We start from the raw sequence: 13,378 nt of genomic DNA on the forward strand, positions 1-13,378 counted from the left end.
CTCCATTTTGTCTTATGGCCTAGCTGTTGAGAAGGCTGAGGAACAGAAGTTACTTAGAAGAGATGGTAGCTGCCTTATGTCAGGTGTGGAAGAAATTCCACATACAGGACAAGAGACTTGGGGCATTTCATAAAGTAAGACAATGGTTGAAAAGAAAAGAAAGCAAGTTAAGACTAAAGCAGACAATCAGGCCTAAGATTTAAAAGCGTTCAAAAAGGTGGATCTTTAGTTGGGATTTAAATAGCGAGAGAGAGAGGGAGCATGACTCAACTGTTCAGGAAGACTATTCCAAGCACATGGCACAGCCGGATGGAAAGCACAGAGTCGGGAATTATTTATTTATTTATTTATTTGAAAGTTTTTGTATACCGACATTCGTTAAGAAAACATCACATCGGTTTCCATAGAACAATAGTTAGCCAACAGGGCTTTGCAATGAACTTGATAAGATAAACTGGGGGGGGGGGAGAGCAGGGGAGGAGGGGGGTGGGATTAGGGTGTGAGGGAGAAGACGGTTAGGCTGTACAAATAGGTTAACATAAAACATAGTTAAATACAATTATAAATAGCGTACAGGATAATTATAGTTAATATGAATATAGATAATGTACAAGAATTGATAAAGTACAAAGAGTACTTGGAGGAGAGTGTAAGGAGAGAGGAAATTGGTGGGGGACCTAGTAAGGGTGAAGGGAGGGGAAGGGAGCCTAGGGGTGGGGAGAAGGAGGGGGAGGGGAAAAGGAAAGAAGGTGAGGTGGGAATAGTGGGCTCATGAGTAGGGTCGGGCTCATGAAAAGGATTGGGTTTATGAGTAGGATCGGGTGAACAACCAGGTCTTGAGGTTCTGTCTGAATTTCTTTGTGCAGGTTTCAAGGTGAAGGTGAGTGGGCATAAAATTCCATAGGGAGGGTCCAGCTAGGGATAACGCACGTTGTTTGGTGGTTGTTAGATGGTAGAGTTTGGGAGAAGGTGTGTTAATGTTTGCTGTGTAGGGAGCTCTGGTAGGTCTGGAAGAGGAGCGAATATGTAAATGTTCTGAGAACCAGAGCATGTCTGGATTGTGGATGGCTTTGTGAATAAGTGTGAGTGTTTTGAATTGAATTCTGGCTGTGATGGGGAGCCAGTGGAGTTGTTTGAGTATAGGTGAAATGTGTTCTTTCCTGTGGGTGCCTGTCAATATTCTTGCCGCAGCATTTTGAAGTAGCTGCAGGGGGGCAAGGCTGTTCTTTGGGAGGCCTAAGAGTAGAGCGTTTGCATAGTCTATTTTAGATAAAATGAGAGCTTGTAGGGCTGTTCTGAAGTCATTGTGGTGCAGAATAGGTTTGAGTTTTTTGAGGGTGTGTAATTTGAAGTAACAGTCTTTGATGGTTGAGGAAATAAATTTCTGTAGGTTGAATTGTGGGTCAAGTGTGACACCTAGGTCTCTTACAAGTTGCGAAAGGACTGGAAGAGAAGGGGGGGAGTTGGTTGAGGGTATGGGTGCTTGGTTGATGGGTTGCGGTGAGATGATCATGAGTTCAGTCTTGTTGGGATTAAGGGCTAGATTGAGTTGGGTGAGTAGACAATTGATGGAAGAGAGGGCACAGTCCCATCTTTTTAGGGCGTTGGAGATGGAGTCGGTGATGGGGATGAGCACTTGCACATCGTCGGCATAGACGAAGTGCGGGAGGCCGAGATTTGAGAGTAGCTGGCAGAGGGGGAGGAGGTATATGTTGAACAGTGTGGATGATAAGGAAGAGCCCTGGGGTACGCCCCTTGTGATGTCAATTGGCCCAGATTCATGGTTTTCAATTTTTACCTTGTATTGTCTATCCCTTATATATGAATTAAACCAGCGAAGTGGGGTCCCAGAGATGCCAATGTCAGCTAGCCTGTCGAGTAGTATGGAATGGTTGATAGTGTCGAAGGCTGCAGAGATGTCTAAAAGAGCAAGGATAAATGTGTGACCTTTGTCAAAGCCCTTGATGACAAGGTCGGTGAGGGAGAGTAATAAAGTTTCAGTACTGAATCGCTTTCTGAAGCCGTGTTGTGAAGGAAAGAGAATCTGGTGCTGGTCTAAGTAATTTGACAGCTGAGTATTGACTGTTTTTTTCAAGGACTTTGACAGTAGAGGAGAAGGACACAGATAGGAGGAGCTTGTCTGATGAGCAGAGTGCATGAGGAGGGGTGCAGAGAGAAGAGGTAGTCAGGTGCTGCAGAGTGAAGGCATTTGTAGCTGAGAAAGAGGAGCTTGAACTGTATGCGGGAGCAGATAGGGAGCCAATGCAATGACTTCAGAAGGGAGGTTATGTAAGCATAGCGACTTTGGCGAAAGGTAAGTCATACAGCTGAATATAGGACAGATTACAGTGGAGAGAGATGGCTTGCCAGGAGACCTGTGAAGAGCAGATTTCAATAAGTGGGAGGAGATGAGAGAGTGGATATATGTTTGGGAAGAAAAGGACGGATTTTGGCAGTGTTACAAAGAAAGAAAACATGTTTTAACAGAGTTTTGGATATGCGTAGAGAAGGAGAGGTAGGAGTCGAAGAATACTCGAAGTTTACGAACTGATGGGACCGGGATAACGACTGTGTTATTCACAGAAACAGAGAAAGGAGGAAAAGGGGAGGTGGGCTGGGGGGGTGGGGGGAGATAAGGCGCTCCGTCTTGGCCTTGTTGAGTTTAAGGTGGCGGCAGGACATCCAGGCAGCAATGTCAGACAAGCAGACTGAGATTCGGGATTGGATTTCTGGTGAAATCTTTGGTGTAGAAAAGTAGATCTGGGAGTCATCAGCAGAAAAATAATATTGAAAGCCAGGAGAGGAAATCAGAGCACCAAGGGAATTAGTATATAGTGAGAAGAGGATCCAGGACAGAACACTGCGGCACACCAACTGATAGTGGAATAGCAGTAGAGGAGGAACCACCAGAGTGTTAGACTCCACCGAACCCAGCAGCCTTCCCCAACTCACCGGCATCCATCTCCTTCTGCCCGGCATAACTCCGCCATTATATACTCATAAACACACCCACAACAGGCACCTAAGGCGTGAATGCGCTCACGTGCATGCATTTATATAAGGGCCTAGGCAGGAAGCAGGTGCAGTCGCTCTTGGATGTCGTTACCCGCCTCTGGTTATTTAGACCTGCTCCGCCCCATGTTCTATGCCTCGATAACAGGTCTCTTGCATAATCTGCTCCTCAGCCCAGTCCCGCCAAATCACGACGACGACCCAGCAAGGATAAGGTTAGTCGCTGCCATGACCATGCCACCAGTGAAGACAGTGGTTCCACTGCATCTTTGGGAGCAAGTTCTAAGATGGACCCACAACTCAACATTTGGTGGGACACCCAGGGTTCAGTAAACTCTGGAGTTACCTGCTATTACTGGTAGACTCAACTACAACAAGATATGAAAAGCTACTTGGAGTCTTGCTCGACTTCTGCTGCTAACAAGAGTCCCAGAGGTGGGGCTGGGGTCTGCTACAGCCACTGCCCGCTCCCAGAGAATACTGGACACATCTGACTACATATTTTATCACAGACTTCCCTGCCTCAGCTGGCAACACCACATTTGGGTAATAGTGCATAGGTTCTCTCAGATTGCCCACTTCATTCCACTCCCAGATTTACCTTCTGCACAGAGTCTATTTATTTCATTTATATACCATTCTGTGATTTTCAATCATGGCAGTTTACGGCAAACAGTTAAGAAACACAACTTTCAATTAGCACATATTAAAAACCTAAAAAGACAAAATACATGTCAAAGAATAATAAAAATGTTCTCACTAATTCTCTTTCTCCTTTAATTGATTCACTCTTTCTAATTCTCTTTCTAATTCTCTTTCTCCTTTAATTGATTCTCTTTCTCCTTTAATTGATTCACTCTCCAAATGCTTGGATGAAAAGCCATATTTTTAGATGAAAAGCCATATTAGATGAGAGGCTTGGATGAAAAGCCATATTTTTAGATGAAAAGCCATATTTTTAGATCTTTTTTGAAAATTTTAAATTCCTTGTTCACCCTTAGTTCTATTGGCATGATGTTCCACAGTCTTGGAGCTCCTATTGACAATGCCCTCTTTCTTACCTCATTTAAGTGGGTGCTGTGAAGTGAGGGTACACTCAGTAAACCTTTATTCGCAGACCTCAAGTTGCGTTGTGGGCTGTGAAAGTGCAGTGTAGCACTCAGCCAATCTGTATCTTTTTTTTTTTAAAAGAAACTCAAAACCTGGCTGTTTAGACAAGCCTATCCGGACTAATCCTTCACAGTCTACCCATCTTCCACAGCCTCCTCCCTTTTGTCACATCTTCACTTTACACTTAAGTCCCTGTACATACCACTCTGCATAACTGACAATATTTTTAACACCTTTTTAAATTGAATTTTGCACTATCTTTTTGTGCTGCAATGTATTTATCTTGCCTTATATTGCCTTACATTTTACAGTTGTTCTGTTCTTCATAGCTATCCTATGTTGTTTTCTCCCTTCCCGTTTATTATAGACCTTGTTATAATGTATTTTTGTTCAAATGTAAACTGGCATGATGTCCATACTAATGCCGGTATAAAAAAGTTATTAAATAAATAAATAAAATTTTGTAATGGATACGAAATTTTGTGGGTAAGCAATGTATGGATTTTAGAACTGGGGTAATATCATCATATTTCTTACTTCCCGAAAGCACCCTTACCATGGCATTCTGTAACATCTGCAAGGATCTCATAGTAGAAGTTGGAAGTCCTAATAAAAGAGAATTACAGTAGTCAAGATTTGAGAATGTTAACGTTTGTAATGTAGTATGAAAATCCTCTTGGGACAGTAGAGGTTTTAAACATTTTAACAGTCTTAGTTTATTATAACCTGTTGATGTGTTTTTTTCATTGTTAAATTATAATCAATTACGACTCCCAAATCTCAAGCAAATTCAACAATCTTGATATTTTGTGATTGTATAGGGAAAAACAATTTGTCTTCTTCCCATCCAGCCACAGAATCTCTATGGCTGAATTGGCCCAGCTATTCATCCAACATGTTTTCCGACTGCACGGCCTCCCTCATCATATCTTGTCGGACCGAGGAGTCCAGATCACTGCACTTTTTATAGGCAGGGTTTATGCAAGAAATTTGGGATTGTATTAGATTTCTTGTCCACTTATCATCCTCAGATGAATGAACAGACCGAGTGGATGAACCAATCATTCAAGTCTTTTCTACGCTCCTATGTAAACCAACATCAGGATAACTGGGCCTCCCTGCTTCCCGGGCAGAAGCCTGTCGTAATAACCACACCAATATATCTACTGGTTCCTTCCCTTTCTACCTGTTCTATAGACAGCATCCCCGGAGATCCAGCCCTTTAGCCATCTCAGTAAAGTTCCCAGCTGCCAACGTAAAAGGGCAGGAGTTATATGATCTGTGGCATTCCATGCACCAACTTCTGGAACAAGCTGCTGCACACTCAAAAGTACAGGAAGTGGCAGCCAGCACCCAAACTACAACCAGGAGACTTAGCATGGTTGAGCACCAGAAACTTGAGGCATGCCGTCCCTCAAGTTTGTACTACGGTTTGTTGGACTCGTCCCAGTGATATGGAAAGCGGGGTATGTAGCCTATAAGTTGAAGCTACCCTGCCATGCTTCATATCTATAAAGTGTTCCACATATCCTTGTTGACATTTGCTGTTCTCTCTTGGCCCTCAAAACCTCCGCCTCAACCCATTGACATCCTCGTGGAGGAAAATACGCAATACGAGGTTGCCGAAATTCAGGATTTAAGGAGGCTCCATAATAAGCTACAGTACCTCATAGCTGGAAGGGATATGGACCTGAGGAAAATCTGTGTGCGCCTGCCTCCAACCTGCAAGCTCTTCAATTAATTTGGGAATTTCACAGACGATTCCCCACAAAACCCAAGCCCAGGAACTTAGGAAGGGGGCGTTGGAGGTGAGGTACTGTTAGACCCCCTTGGACCTCAGCTGCCTTCCCTGACTCACTGGTGTCCATCTCCTTCCACCTGGCAGAACACTGCTAGTACGTGCTCACAAATGCGCCCACAGCAGGGAACCAGCGACAGGCACCTAAGTCGCATGTGTGCATTATCTATGCACCTAGGTGGGAAACCATTACACTTGCTCTTGGATGATGTGACCCACCTCTGGCTATTTAAACCTGCTCAGCCCCGTGTTCCTTGCCTCAGTAACAGGTCTCCTGTGTGATCTGCTCCTCAGTGCATGTTGTTTTTCCTTACTTTGACTGTCTGTGTTCTCCTTCCTTGTGTTCCTGTGCTCCTGCCCCCTTCAGTGATCCTATGTTCTGGTCTGTCTCTCCTGCCCGGCCCTTATCTTCTCTGTTCAACCTTGTACCTGTCTTTGCCCTTGTCTCACCCTGTCTCCCTTGGCTTGACTTCCTAGTTTGACCTCGGCTTATTCTCAGACTTCCCTGTTTGCCTCCTGGATCTGACCCTTGCTTTGGACCCGGCACACGCTGTCTGCTGCCTGGACTTGGACTTTCTCTCTTGCCTTTACCCCAGGGACTCTCCTAAGATCTGCCGGCCATCCAAACCAAGGGCTCAACCTGCAGGAACGATAGTTGATACAGCTGAAGCTCTAGCCAATCCCATCTGGGGTATGCTGCCAGTGGTCAGTGTGGGCCATATAGGCTTGCCCATCTGGCTGTGTCAACTGCACACTGCACAAGGGTCCACAACTCTAACACAGAGGAAACACTAAAAGTGTGATGAGAGAGATAAGAAGAAAACCACAACAGGACAGAGTCCTGAAATCCAAGCAAGGACAGAATATCAAGGAGTAGGTGGTGATCAACAGTGTCAAAAGCAGCAGACAGCTCAAGGAGGATAAGGACAGAGTAAAGACCTTTGGCTTTAGCCATAAACAGGTCATTAGAAACTTTGGCAAGGGTTGTTTCAGATTAATATTTTCAGGGCGAAAACCAGACTGGAGTAGATAAAAAATGACTTGAGATGTAAGAAAGTCAAGATAGTGATAGTAAACAGCTTGTTCAAGTAGTTTGGAGGCAAAAGGGAGAAGGAAAATGGGAGGATAGTTGACAGCATAGGTAGGATCCAGTGAGGGTTTTTTAAGGAGTGATATGATTACATCACATTTGAAGGCAGTAGCAGTGGAGAGTGATAGATTGAGGATGTGACAGATGGAATGGAGATGAAGCTGAGGAATTGGGTGGGGACAGGGTCAGAGGAATAAGTAGGGTGTTGGAAGAAGAGAGAAGATAAACAGTTTCTTCCACTGTGACTTCAGGAAAGGAGGAGAGAGTGGCAGAGGCTAGAAGAAGGATAGAGGGGAGGCATGTAAAGGTGACATAGTTGAGAACTAAAGATTAATTTTGTGAATCTTTTAATGGAAGTAGTCAGCCATAGTCTGGGCATAGAGTGAAGGGGAGGAGGGAGGTAAACTTAAGCAGGGAACTGAGTTGGCAAAGAGATGTCAGGGGTTGGATGTAAGAATTTGTCAGATGGACATAGTAGTCTTGTTTCCAGTTTGTTAATGCCCTTGCCAAAGTTGTCAGCATGAATTTGATGTATATGCAGTCTGCATGGGATTTTAGCACAAGAATGTAGGTAGCGAATTCTAGGGGTGAGCCAAGGCTGGGGTTTAATGCGCCTTACTGGATGGGTAAGAGGAGCGGCAAGAATGTCAAAGGCTGAAGAGAGTATAGTGTTGTAAGAAGAAACTCTTCATCAACAGATTCAGACAGTGTTATGGAGGAAAGGAAAGAGAAAACAGCAGTGGAAAAGATACAAGGATCAACAGTTGGGAGATTCCTAAAAGTGTAAGTGGTGACTGGATGAGTCTGTGGGGGAGGGTGGTTTAATGTGAAAGTTGTCAGGTGATGGTCTGAGATTGGAAGAACTGAGGTGGAGAAGTCTGAGGGACAGCAGTTTGAAGCAAAGACTAGCTCCAGGCAGTGGCCATGCTGGTGAGTAGAGGTGGTAGAGCAGATTCGGAGATCAATGAAGAGGTTAAAGAAAGGAGTCTTGAGGCATAAGAGTTACTGGGGTCATCAACATGGAGGTTAAAGTCACCAAGGCTAAGGGAAGGGGAAGATGTGTCAATGAACAAGGAAAGCCAGGAATCAAAGTCATTGAGTTAGGAGGAGGGAGATTTGTCAGGCGGTTGATAGATGACAGCTACCTGGAGAGGTAGTGGAGTGAATAGGCGGATGGAATGGGCTTCAAAGGAAGAAAAAGAGTGGGACTGAGATGGGAGAAGGGGTTGAAATCTACAGGAGGGGGGAGAGCAGCAGTCCAACACCACCATTCTTTCTGTTGGAGTCTCATTAGACTTGAGGCTTCTTGCAAATATCTGGCTGTTTCACCCTGATGGGTGGACATCTGCTGAACTTCCTGCAAAGGGGTTTTTGGCAAGGGGGCTGAGCTCTTAATTCCCTGGAGGTCCCAGTTGCAGTTATTTCATGGGATAGACCTCAGATTCAGGGAGTTTGGTGCTAAGGGTATTTGCCCTCTCCTGGGGGCTTGGGTACCCCAATGGGATCTGGATCAGGTTCTTAGAACTCCTGTGACCTCCCTTCAAAATGCTTAGTCACCATTCTTGAATGATATTCCTTACAGGTAGTAATCCTGGTAGCCAGTGCCCAGCATTGCAGATCTTAGTTGGCCGCGATCCCTTCTAGTGTTTCCTCAGAGTTGGTCACTTTTTATCCAAGCTCATTTTTGCCTTCCAGAGTCCCATAAAGGGGATTGTGGTGGTAAGGGGAATCTTTCCCCTTATTCTTTGAACCTTCCTCAGGTATTTAAGAGATAGCTAACCCCATTTGGCTAAAATTGACATTTATTCAACGGACCTCATAGGGGAGAGGCAGCCTCAGAATCCTCATTGTGCATTTAAATCAAGCAGATGATCTGCTCAGCCTTTGGTTGAAGGGTCAGCAGTTCCCGAATATACTTCGTACTCATGTTAGAAGGGCTCAGACTTCCTTGTCAGCAGAGACTGCAAAGCCTGCTCTAGAGGACATCTGTATGGCAGCCACTTGGTCTTAACGTTTCTCATGGATGCTGTGGAGTAGATGTGCAAGGTAATGCCTTGGTGCAGGCATTTTTGGAGCAGCCCTGTCATCTTTCTCCCATGTTGGAATGGGCTTGGACACGTTCCACTAGTCTGGGCCGGTGTAGCAGGATTCAAAGAAAGGAAATGAACAGGTAAGACTGAATTTCACCACGGAGGTCATATTACGCAGATCTTCTCATGTCACATAGATCTAATCATTTTATTGCCCGCATCTGGATTTCCTTCAGTTTCTCCACATCTTTCTCGAAGCACTGGATCCAAGAAAACATTGGATCCATAAAGAAAAAATTGGATCCATAAAGAAAAAATTGGATCCATAAAGTGGATCCATAAAGTCAAGAGGCTGCCAATGAAGAGTGGGTGACTCGCCAGAATGATGGCTACTGCCTGGAGTCAATACCCTTATTAAATAAACATACACAGGCTTACGGTGACTCCAACATTGCTCTAAGCTTCAACAGCAAGAGGAAATGTGGAAAAAAGGATTCACACTCACAAAGAGGGGAGTAGCTGGCTTGTTACGGCGGTTACTACCCCAAATCAAATAAGCCTGATACTTCACTTTCAATGCATATACAGCAAAGTTCTCTGATTCAACGGCAGGGGAGAAGAAAAACTGATACTTCACACATCCAGCAGAGCTCTCTGCTTCAACGGCAGGGGAGAAGAAAAGAGGGTTCGCACTCACAAAGCGGGGAGTAGCTGGCTTGTTACGGCGGTTACTACCCCAAACCAAATGTGCCTGATACTTCACTTTCGATGCACATCCAGCATGGCTCTCTGCTTCAACGGCATGGGAGAAGACTTATATGTCACACATATCCAGCATAGCTCCCTGCTTCAACGGCAGGGGAGAAGAAAAACAACCAATAAGGGCTAATAACATAGTCTGGGTAAAACAAATAAGCATGGGTGCAGCTTGCTTATTGCGGCGGCTACTACCCCTAACGAATCAAGCTAGATATTTCACTTGGATGCAGCTCCATCACTGCTCTCTACATTAAAGGTGGGGGTGGAAGGGAAATAGAACCAAGAGCTAAGAGAAACAGATAAGTATGAGAGAAAATATGGGTGAAGCTTGCTGGGCAGACTAGATGGGCCATTTGGTCTTCTTCTGCCGTCATTTCTATGTTTCTATGTTTCTATTCATAGTCCGTTCCAGTTGAATCTACTCACATCCACACCACTTAGTACAAGAAAGTAGAAAAAGTCACTCACCCTCAATCATGTATTTTATATATTTAATTAGCAATGAATTACTTTACACAAACAATGTTTCTGTTCCAGACCAGACTCTTCCTTAATATACATACAGATTTATTTAATCTGTTTTTTTCCCTTGCGGATATTTTTAATCCGATCATCTCACTTTTGATTTTCTGGGGGATTTTTTTTAAATTCTTTTTTATGTGGCTTCTTTCTTGCCTGGCTATTGGGAGGTCTCCAGGGTCAGTGTAACAGGATTTGCAGCCTGTGCTTTAAGCAGAGGGTGGCAACTCTTGGGGACTTGTGCCGCCAAAGAATGGGAGAAGTTGGCTGACAGCCAGTAGGCAACAGGACTGCAGCAACTGAATGGGAGGTGGGGAGGGGGGAAACACCCAGACAACAAAAAGGGGGAAAAAGCATTTTTATTTTCAGTTGAGTAATATGTAATGCAGTGATCTAGTAGCTGTTTGGTTCCTGGAGTAAACTGGATTCTTGATAGGCTGTGATGGCTTTTAGTGGATTTGTTTACCAGGCTCCATTTAAATTCCAATATAAAACAGATATAAGTGGATCATGATTATCGGGCTCCCAGAAATTAAGAATTATCTAAAAATCTTGTACATAAGCTTTGGAGACCACAGATGTGAATAATGTCTCTGATGTGGCAAAGCAGGGCTTTTGGGGAGGTGGGGGCAGCAGCTGATCAGGGCTTTTGTAAGGGGGCGGGGATGGCAGACCCTGGAAAAGGCGACAGCATTCACATAGCCTGGGACCTGTGAGCCAGCACGCAAACAAGTCCTTCAGTCTACTCCCTCCTCACGCCCAGCCCTTCCTGTTCAGCAAGGCAATGTGAGTGGCAGACAGGGGCCACTTGGGGGGGGGGGGGGGGTCAGTGATTTAGTGCTGGCTCACAGGCCCCTGCAGTCCCTGGCTACCACTGCCACTGGAGGGGGCAGCAGGGCAGCAAAATGAGTGGCACCAGCCCTGGTGGACTGCTCCACATTGCTGTAAAGCACCATTACCAGTATTTAGGAAGGACAAACATTAGGGAATGTAATGCTTTCGATTTTATTTTTTTTTCAGAAATTTCTAAACGGTTTTCACAAATTTTTTTTGTTGGTTGTTGTGATGTGTTTTTATTATATTATTGTGTTGACTTATTATGTTTTGTTTCTTTCTTTGTCAGAAATTTGTAAATATTTTTATCAATTAAGCTGCTAAGATGTTTTTGGTGTATTGCTCTGTTTTAAATGTGTATTTTTGTTTTAACTGATATTTTGCCTTCTTGGGAAGAGCAGTCTAGAAATGTGTATAGTAAATAAACTGGCCTGATAATTGGAGTCTAATTCATGTAGGCCAGTCACAAATGTAGTATCTTAGTCCAGGAAATAGGTGTTTTGCTGCAGCTGGTTGCTAACTTTTGCTTCTCGTGCTAGTAGCAGCGCATGCCTTTCCAAGGGTTTCAGTGTCCTATCCGGTCACCTTGTCTCTAGGTCATCGCTCCCCGCTAACCTGGAGATCAGGCAGCTGGAAGATGATGTGGAGGGTGTGTTTGCGATCACTCATCTGGTCAGACGCACTCAGTTTGGCCCCTTTGAAGCCAAGAGAGTCACCAAAGTGGAGAACGAGTCCTCTTTCCCTCTGAAGGTAAGGTGCAGTGTGGCAGTGGCTTGGCGACCTGGTACTAGACTGCTGTGCTGTGGCTCGCACTAAAATGAAGCTCAGGGTAATTGTCTTTGTGTCTGGGATTTCTGTGCATCTCGCTTGGGGCTGGCCATCCGAGCTCGCCTGACATCGCAGAGGCTGGAAGGAGTATCTGGAGTCCCTCTGCAGCGACACCTGCTGGCGAGCTCACATACAGCACGTAGGCTCCATTTGTCCTCCTTACACTAGCTGAGAATTTTCACCCTGGTAAATATTGTTCCTCATTGATTTTCTGAGTATCACACATTCCTTCTTCAGCAGAGCTGAATATCACAGATGGGCATAAAAAGCTATAGAGAGGCTAGCCAGGGAAATCCTGCCAGATGTATGCGGGTAGCAGAGCACAGTCTGTGGCTCCAGTGGTCTCAGCTTTGTGGGGCTAGCCCTGAACACCCGCGAGAGCTCAAGGGTAACGAAAGTCATTTCTGGGAGCCTGATACGGATGTTGTGTGGCTCCCAGGAGCCTGCAATACCTTTTTATTGACTCCCGGAGCCTGTTGTCCCTTCTTAGTGAGTCCCAGCAGAAGCGCAGAGAAAGGTGCAAACCTGGCATGACACAAAGGAAAACTATCCATGGCCCGAGGCTGAACTTGTATACATCAGGATGGGGGAGCCCAATAAAGACATTGCACCAAACCATCCTCTTTCTCTGGTTACAGGTTTTTCAGAAGGATGGGCCTGTTCTCCACATGGACATCAGCAATGAGGACGACTGTAACTGGATGATGATGGTGAGACCGGCTAGTGAATATGAGCACCAGAACCTGACGGCTTTCCAGCACGATGATGACATCTACTTCACCACTACACAAGACATCCCTGCTGGTGCTGAACTGCGTGTCTGGTATGCGGCCTTCTATGCCAAGAAGATGGAGAAACCTGTCTTAAAGCAGACCACGGTGACTTCCCATGGTAGGACTCCCATCACATCTCTCCATACTGCAGCACAAGACAGTCACAGAAAGTGTCACTTTGTTATATTCCTTAGGCTCCAGCCTGAAACAGTTAAAATTACAGAAATAATTTTCATTTTGCTGTTGCCCACCTCCTCCCTGCCACCGCCAGTGGGCGGCCTTGTTTGGACCCATGTCACAAATGATATCACCCAGAACAGTGGGAGGGGGAGTATTCTGTGAGGTAACGTCAGGAGTACATGGTGAGCCCGTTGCCCCGTCGGTGATCAGGACCCAGCCTCAGGATGATTAGTCTGACAGGTGGTGGGATAAGAGATGCTCAGCGCTGTGCTCTTGTCTTGTGGCAGGGAGTTGCGAAGAGATCAGTGGTCCTTTGGAGTTAGTGGAGTCCTGCCAGTGGACCTGTAAAGTGTGTTCATCCACCTTTCTGGAAGCGCATCTGCTCACAGGTATGGATTTCTGTCTGTTTTATATTGCTAACACAAGAAAGCAAACTGATTTGCCC

At 45.2% G+C, this 13,378-nt stretch overlaps 1 protein-coding gene across 2 annotated transcripts in view; it reads left to right on the forward strand.

The window, feature by feature from the left end:
- Positions 1 to 13,378, forward strand: part of PRDM15 (PR/SET domain 15) — a 117,958-nt gene that overhangs the window by 15,102 nt on the left and 89,478 nt on the right. For both annotated transcript variants that reach the window (XM_029578449.1, XM_029578451.1), the window contains exons 4-6: positions 11,749 to 11,902; positions 12,619 to 12,871; positions 13,221 to 13,322. In XM_029578449.1, coding sequence (XP_029434309.1) covers positions 11,749 to 11,902; positions 12,619 to 12,871; positions 13,221 to 13,322 — 509 coding nt within the window. The remainder of the gene's footprint in view (positions 1 to 11,748; positions 11,903 to 12,618; positions 12,872 to 13,220; positions 13,323 to 13,378) is intronic.

The sequence above is a fragment of the Rhinatrema bivittatum genome, chromosome 15 (genome assembly GCF_901001135.1).
Source record: "Rhinatrema bivittatum chromosome 15, aRhiBiv1.1, whole genome shotgun sequence".
NCBI classification, from domain to species: Eukaryota; Metazoa; Chordata; class Amphibia; order Gymnophiona; family Rhinatrematidae; genus Rhinatrema; species Rhinatrema bivittatum.